The 8036-nt window shown below is 43.5% G+C and overlaps 2 protein-coding genes across 4 annotated transcripts in view; one reads left to right on the forward strand and one right to left on the reverse strand.

The window, feature by feature from the left end:
• The window catches only part of ppat (phosphoribosyl pyrophosphate amidotransferase), a 9264-nt gene extending 3105 nt beyond the window's left edge, over positions 1 to 6159 (reverse strand). Inside the window, exons 1-2 of one of the 2 annotated variants that reach the window (XM_032526015.1) lie at positions 5613 to 6159; positions 108 to 174 (exon numbers count right to left, since the gene is read on the reverse strand). In XM_032526015.1, the coding sequence (XP_032381906.1) occupies positions 108 to 174; positions 5613 to 5740 (195 nt within the window). In that variant the 5' untranslated portion in view covers positions 5741 to 6159. The remainder of the gene's footprint in view (positions 1 to 107; positions 175 to 5612) is intronic. The other variant, XM_032526014.1, reaches the window with a different exon arrangement.
• Positions 536 to 8036, forward strand: part of paics (phosphoribosylaminoimidazole carboxylase, phosphoribosylaminoimidazole succinocarboxamide synthetase) — a 15012-nt gene continuing 7511 nt past the window's right edge. The window contains exons 1-8 of one of the 2 annotated variants that reach the window (XM_032525960.1): positions 536 to 1045; positions 1332 to 1805; positions 1899 to 1958; positions 2038 to 2661; positions 3970 to 4047; positions 4326 to 4474; positions 6332 to 6374; positions 6462 to 6659. In XM_032525960.1, the coding sequence (XP_032381851.1) occupies positions 646 to 1045; positions 1332 to 1805; positions 1899 to 1958; positions 2038 to 2661; positions 3970 to 4047; positions 4326 to 4474; positions 6332 to 6374; positions 6462 to 6659 (2026 nt within the window). In that variant the 5' untranslated portion in view covers positions 536 to 645. The remainder of the gene's footprint in view (positions 1046 to 1331; positions 1806 to 1898; positions 1959 to 2037; positions 2662 to 3969; positions 4048 to 4325; positions 4475 to 6331; positions 6375 to 6461; positions 6660 to 8036) is intronic. The other variant, XM_032525961.1, reaches the window with a different exon arrangement.

Consider the following 8036-nt stretch of genomic DNA (forward strand, 5'->3'; position numbering starts at 1 on the left):
AAAAAAAAAAAAAAGGAGTGAAAATGTTTCCTGTATTTGCACAGTGCGAGTCAAACTCTGCTTCAGTCTGAAAAGTACAAGGGGCTTCTATTCGAGACTAATGTTACCTTGTGGGTTGTGTACGTGGGTGGACTGGCTCCATTACTTGTGACAATCCCAGCACTTTCCTGACCCCTGAGTAGACACAAGCAATCACATGTAAATTCTAACAGTGTAATATAGATCAGTGGGAAGTGAGTTTTATATTGGATGATTTTTCAGTCTTTTTCCTGCAGGACTAAACGTGACAAAACTTGTGCAATAGTCAAAGCTGGATATGAGCCTCGGGCAAACCAAACTGTTTTTTTTTTTTTCGTTAAAAGTAAAATGAAACAGGAAGGAGAAGCTGCAAAAAAAACCACCCACAAACGTCTGCTTCTCTGCCATATACGGAGAGTCGTCTTGCTGCAGTTTCAGCCTGTGTATCAAGCTGCTTCTCGGATTACAGTTGGCCCCTCCCACTCGGCACACAGCTTAAGCCAGTGGTGAGGCTGCTTTTCAGCATGGAGGCGTTGCTTTCAGGCTTAACCGCCTGGTTGCCTAGGGAACCGGGCAGCAGAGACAGACGGATTGGGGAAAAGAAAGCGTTTCCAGGTCAGCTCCAACATGGAGAGAGGAGCAGAGAGACAAAGAGGAGGTGATAGGGAGGTGGCAGAGGAAAAAGGCTCGGTGGAGAGGCAGTGGGGGGAGGCAGAGGTGCTGGCTCTCATGTCAGCGTGGGACGAGGTGGGAGCTCAGCACGTAGCTGAGAGCAGAACCACATTTGAGTTGATCTCAGAGCGTCTGAGGAGGCTCAGTGTTGTGCGCAGCTGGTGGGAGTGTCAGGCCAAGTGCAGGAGCCTGGGACTCAGGAGCAGGAAGCCAGACGCGGCAGCAGGCCCTTCTGCAAACTACAGCCCAGCCGTGGATGGAAGGCCAGGGGAGAGCTGGGAGGAAGAGGTGGAAGATGTTGGCAAAAGAGGAAGCTACCCTTCCTCAGTCCCTATCCCAAAGCAGGAAGGTAAATGTAGGTTCAACCCCGAGGGGTTTAGCGCTGATGATCATGGCAACGCTCAACACATTTTAGTATTTAATCAACCGACAGATCAGGAGATAAACAAGCATGCCAGTCAAACTAGTTTAAGCTTCAAACTGAAATAGAAACTTTTTTTAAGCAGTAGTTTTGCCTGATTTAACATTTTAAAACAGTCTGAAAAAGTCAGATTAAAAAAAAAAACTTTTCACAAGCTCTGACTTATTTTCCCAATCAAAATTGAGCCAAAGGTAACAACAGCATGTGCATGTGTGTACAGGTATCAAGGCTCTGACCCATCGGGCTCTTCCTTACACTGCGAGTGGGGCTGAGGAGGGGGGCCGCCACTGGACCGACGACGAGGTGAGAGCCCTGTTGTGTGTCTGGGCTGACCGGCGCGTTCGAGAGCGCCTGAAGTGCACACTGCGCAACAAATCCATCTTCCAAGAGATGGCCCGCCAGATGCAAAGGAACTTCGGGGTGATACGCAACTGGAAACAATGTCGAACCAAATACAAGAACTTGAAATACGACTACAAGACGGCGAAAAGCGCTCACGCGGTTGGAGGCAGCGGCGCAGGAAGCCCGGGAAAGTACATGAAGTTCTTCGATGAGGTGGAAGCCATTCTGCTGGACCGCGGACTGGAAAACGGGGCCTTGGAGATGCAGAAGAGGCTGTATGATGAAGAAGCGGGGGCAGGGAGGCTTCAGACGCCAGCCTCAGAGAGCGAGGTTGTCATTGAAATAGATGATGGTATGTATTCAGTCTGCAGTGCGCATAGTAGTTTTGTATACAAAGGCTAAAAAGAACAATACATCTCTACTTTTTTATTTTTTAAATTTCCAGATGATAACAGCGATGACTACGATATGGACGGAGACATGGAAGCAAAATGGAGAGGAGCAGGTACGCCACTTGAATAACCAGTGCACCTACATTATATGTAATACTTTCTTTCCCCTAATTTGTTTGCTATTCATTCCAGATGCCCATTTAACAGTCACAGATCCACCCAGCGCCGACCAGTTCCACGTGGTCATGGTGTCGGACACGGGCCGGAACTGGAGCGACCAGGAGGTGCGAGCGCTGATTCGAGTCTGGTCCGATGAGCGCGTGTGCAGGCAGTTGGAGAGCTCGACTAGAAAGAGAGACATCTTCGTCCAGATCTCCAACAGGCTAATGCAGCAAGGCATCGAACGGGACTGGAAGCAGTGCCACACCAAGTACAAAAACCTCAAGTACCTCTACCGCTCGCTTCAGAGAGGAAAGAGTGATGAAGCCGACCCGAGGCGCCTTATGAGGTTCTACGATGAGGTGGACGCCATTATGAATCGCACAACCAATGGCTCGCCACATGACACGGGAGCTGCAGACCACCAAGCCGATTTAGGCAGACTTACCATGTTGGAGGGCTGCGAGGAGAACGATCACGACGATGTCTATTTGACAAAGATGAACACAGCGGCCACAATGACAGAAGCAACTGAGGACCGAACTTGTAGCTCGGATTCTGTCTTATCTATTTGCCTCGATGGTACGCCAAAAAACGAAGATCCGAGGCTGCATGCGGTCCAGGAGCTTCGCATGGATCAACAGCACAGATTAATGAGTGAGCCCAGTGTCAGTATTCATTCATGGGTAGTGGGCCGGTGTTTGATGAAAACAATTCACATGTAGCTTTCTACAACTATTACCAAAATCCAGTCAAGAAACATACAGAGATATAGATCCATAGCATCGCTTATGCCTATGACTCACATGTACAAAATTCAAATGTTACTACTATCACTTTAAATTATGATCTCCCAAACTTCAAGCAATGATCGACATTTTAAAAGAGTCGGTTCAACCAAATTACCAAGGAATATTTTGTTCACTGACCTCGCTGTGGACTGGCTTTTAATGAGAGATTATCTTATAATTATTAAAGTGCATGCACTGGGAAAGAAGTAGAAAAAATCTGGACAAATCGAAGCTAAACTATCTGCATGGTTCCAGTAATTTGTAATTTAGTTGGGGTGGGAATTACCAGACAGACGCCTCCTGATACACTATCATCACAATACTTATGCCACGACACATTATTTTTGCGATTTTAAACGTATTGCAATATTCCGCAATATGTTGCAATTTATAACCTTTTTTCCAACTTCTATTTTTTCCCAATTTCAAATGACGTCCCCAAAAGGAAACTTTGTCAACATTTGTTTTACCTAAAATTTCACTGTTTGCTCATATCACTTCAATTTTATTGCCGCAAAATGGGACAAACTGACCAACACATATATAACAAAAGATCGATACTTGGCGCCCGTGTATCTATACAGTATTGCCACTGAAAATATCGCAATACTATGCTGTATACATTTTTTTCCCCACCGCTATAATTTAGGCAAACTACCCTTGAAATAAGCTACATAGGAACTAGGCCTGCACGATTAATTGTTATAACAGAGATCTTGATTCACCCGGTTCACTATTTAATTTTTAATTAACTTTGATTTAAGTTGTGTTTTTTTAATGACTTTGATTCTCATTTAATTTTACGAGCCGACTTCATCACAAACGCAACTACTTTCTTCAGTGAGTTTTAAACATAGACTGTATAAAATAGGTGTAAAAGCGCTCCCAAGCGCTGCGATGCTCTCCCATCTTGTCATTGAAGCCTATCGGTTAACAGGCTTGGTCAATTTGCTATAGGGGCCAAAAAAAAAAAAAATTTGTTTGATACTGCCAATTTGTTTTGTTTTGTCATGGTCCAAACAAATCATGGCAGAGAATCGGGATATCAGTTCTAAGCACCCCAAAAAAATTGTGATTTATATTTTTCAACCTTTTCCAAAAGCAAGAATGTAAACACTTCTTTACGCTTTTAAAGAACGGCCTGTTGTCTTGTAACTGTGATTGTTGTTCGCAGGCTCCTCTGAAACACAAGTGAAGAGAGAGGAGATGTATTCGGCAAGTAGAAGAATGAAGAGGAAAGCTGTGGATCAAGGTTTGAAATGTTTCTCCCTCTGTAATCACTTGCTATGTCCCTCACATGATGTCCCCAAAAAGCCTGCAATTTGTGACTCAGTCCCATGAGCCTCATAATGAAATAATGGATAAAGGCACGGTTGTTAAGTGCTAACAAGAGCCACAACTCATGAGGATATTCCCTGTCAGACCAAGAGAAAAAGAGACTTTGCTCACCCATGAAGATGTAGCATAGTGTTTCCCTAATAACAGCGTACGGGTAATGTAATATAATCATTTTAAATCTGCCTTTTTCAGACCCTACACTCCAGGCACCGGTAAAAAAACTGGACACTGGCTTGGATAACGTGGAGGCCCAGTGTAAAGAAGAGCAGGATAACATCCCGATAATGAAGATCAATTCAGTCTGTTCAATAGCCTTCTCCAATCCATCCCCAGAGAAAGAGGTACTACCTACTAATCTCATGACATCCAATTATGCAACCAAAGTAAATTGAGAAATCATTCTTAAACAGGCTGTAGACATCCAGAAAAGACTGCTGTGCTGGAAGAAATGTTGTAAACTCACAGATTATATAGGCTACATCTTATTATTTCTTCCTTTTAGGGGCCTTTGTGTCATCTTTTAAAGCTGCAAGTCCATTAATCAATTAGTTTAACGACAGAAATTTTATCAATTACTACTCATCAATTGGTTTTTGGACCATGGGTCAAAAATAAACAGCAAATCAATTACATAAATATGATATTGGGCCCTTTGACATTTAAAATACATTTATTAATTCAGACATTTGCACCTCTAATGGGTAATTTTAGAGCCTTTTTAGGTGGGCTCAAACCCCCCTAATTTCATCCAGCCCCCTTAAAGTTATATTTAAAAAAATGTGATTTAAATTAATTTTGGTGCTTATTGTGAGAGTTTGGGTCCACATTCTCATTAGGGGCTGAGCCCACCAATAGGTCTGAATCGCCCCTGCTCGGTACCACATACATATTATATTGTAATATTTGAGACTGAATCTGTTAAGTCAGTATTTAGTTTATGGTGACATTTACGAAAATTAATTTCTTCAATTCGTTCACGCTTGATTCGGTGCCATTGACGATTTTAGACCCTTTATAGAACCGCCCCTGCTCGGTGCCCTCTTCTTATCCAAGTAAAGTTAGCAGGGAATGCAGCCATAGTTCGTGGCCGGTGGACACCTTGACCTTTCCCGGTGTGTACGGTGTAACTCTGGCGTAACTCTGGCGTTTCACGTTAAAATTTGACAACTTTAGCCGACCAGGCTTGCAGAATTACGAGGCTGGTGGAACTTAAGCGTGGTTTTCTTTAGAAATGTAACGCCTACTTGTTTTTTTCCCCCCTGTAGTTCCCAAGTGTGGTTAGCTACAATTCCATGTCTCCTCTTCAGTTTGAGTAGATAAGCTAGCTAAACCGTTTAAGCCCAAAATGACAAGTTTTTAGAAAGAGGGTTGGTCTTTGGACACTTTCTGACGATAACCTGATCTTTATCCGTTATTTGTGATAAAAAAAAACAAAAAAACACTCACGTTACAAGCGTACACACACTTTCCGTAACTTACCTGTGTTGTAACGCCACGAGTCCCAGGGTTAAGACCTGAGCCACCTCCAGCTGGGTGGGCCACTCTCCGGCAGCCACACACCCGAAAACACCGCACTCCTCCCCGATACCGGACGCCTCGAACTCCATCCCGCCGCTGTCTGTCTCTGTCCTCCGTTAGCCCGGCTGACAGTACCGTGCCTGGTTACCGAGCACGTGCAGAAAGCTGGAAGTCACTAGCACGCGACTCGTTAAGACAACATAAACTCAGCTGACATTGTTAAGAAGTGTGCAGCTTTAACAAACCCGACACGCCACTATAACTGATATGACATAATCAGAACGCATCTTTATCAAACTTATTGAACTGGCGAAACACGTGGTATTTGACAAGGAGGACAACAACTTATCTAAGTCGTTTTAATCGATTCGGTCGAGCGGCCCAATTGTTTTCTCTTGATTCAGTTGAATCGATCTTCTCGTCGTGAGAAATTGCATGCAGTTTAGTGGATAAACTGCGCACAAACTTCTTGTTGCAAATATTTGGAGTTGGGACTTGGAGCGTCTTCACCTCACGTGGTGAACGATGCGCTGCTGTGATTGGCTGGCTCGATGAGTTTAAAGGATGTGATTGGTTATCAGAGCACGCAAGACAGGCTCCATTTCCCTCTTCTCCATCCTGCACGCCGTCGCTCCCTCTAAGTCTTGCAACTTTTTAACGTTCCGTTTTTGGGGTTTCAGGACTGTCCGTTGGTAAAGAAGACCGCCATGGCCTCCACATCAGGTACAGTACAACAATGAATGAATGTCAAAGCGCATGTTGCAGCTGCAGCGTTTAATTTAACTTTCTTGTATGTGTTTTTTTTTTTAGAGTTAAAGCTCGGCAAGAAGCTAAGTGAGGGAAAGACGAAGCAGATTTTTGAGCTCGTGGATGAGGCCGGACTGGTTCTGGTCCAGTCTAAAGACCAGATCACGGCTGGGAATGCCGTGAGGAAAGACCAGATGGAGGGCAAGGCTGCCATTGCCAACAGAACGACGAGCTGCGTGTTCAGACTGCTCCAGGAATCTGGTGAGGACTTAGTAAAGTCATTCTAGTTAGATAGCTGATCCATTTAAAAGGTGAGCTGTCATTCAGGTTCTGTTATGTGGGAGCAGTTCTAACGTTACTCCCCTGAGGCCACTTTCCCCTCATGCTCTGGCATAGAGCCCGACCAATAAAGGATTTTTAAGGCCAATACCAATATGGTATTCAAAAATCCGATATGCCGATATATCGACATATATATATATTAAAAACAAAATCCAGAAATGCATTACTATTCAGATTTCCCTAACATTAGTTATTTGAGTTCTTACTAAAATGAATATGATAAATTGTTTTATTGTCACAACAGAACATCAAAATATATTAAAGTTCTGATGTCTAAAGTTTGTATAAAAATACAAACTTAAGATATGAAACTTAAAGTCCTTTTTTGAACTGACACATGAGTTAAAAAAAATCAGTGTTGCAATCAGGGACGTTGTAGAGCGTCCTCTGGTGGACAGACTATGCAACGCCATCACTACCGGGGACGTTGTAGAGCGTCTCTGGGGACAGACTATGCAACGCCATCACTAACGGGGACGTGTAGAGCGTCCTCTGGTGGACAGACTATGCAACGCCATCACTAACGGGGACGTTGTAGAGCGTCCCGGTGGACAGACTATGCAACGCCATCACTAACGGGGACGTTGTAAGCGTCCTCTGGTGGACAGACTATGCAACGCCATCACTAACGGGGACGTTGTAGAGCGTCCTCTGGTGGACAGACTATGCAACGCCATCACTAACGGGGACGTTGTAGAGCGTCCTCTGGTGGACAGACTATGCTAACGGGGACGTTGTATAACATAACAATCATAATATGGTTGACAGTCCGTTTTTTTAATTTTTTTAAATATTCATTTATTAGAATCATTTTGTCATTATAAATTAATCTGATGTATTAATTTTTAAAAGAATCGTCCATTATAAATACCGATAGCTTGGGAAATGCATAATATCGACCTGCCGACACAGTATATCTGTCGGGCTCTACTCTGAATTGTGTTTTGTTATTGTAGATGAATGTGTTTAAGCCAGAGGACCATAATAACTGTATGGTGTTTTATTTTTTATAAGCATTCCCTCACACACTGTATTTATATGTGGGCTCCAAGAGTCTCATCACCAGTCTGACCCCTGTAGTGAGTGAAATAAGCAGTCAAGTGAGGGGACTACTCAGGAGGAAAGACCTGTTTGGTAGCTAACTCTATTTTATATCAGAAAATAAATGAGCCCAAGTTATCTTATTGAACTCCAGTATCCATCTTTTGTCTGACAAAGAGTCAAAACCCCCAAAAAGAGAGTATCACAGTCTTGAAGCTGTGACCAGAATTGTTTATTTTATTTTAAAATTGCTAA

This window comes from Etheostoma spectabile, chromosome 9 (genome assembly GCF_008692095.1).
Source record: "Etheostoma spectabile isolate EspeVRDwgs_2016 chromosome 9, UIUC_Espe_1.0, whole genome shotgun sequence".
Taxonomy (NCBI): Eukaryota; Metazoa; Chordata; class Actinopteri; order Perciformes; family Percidae; genus Etheostoma; species Etheostoma spectabile.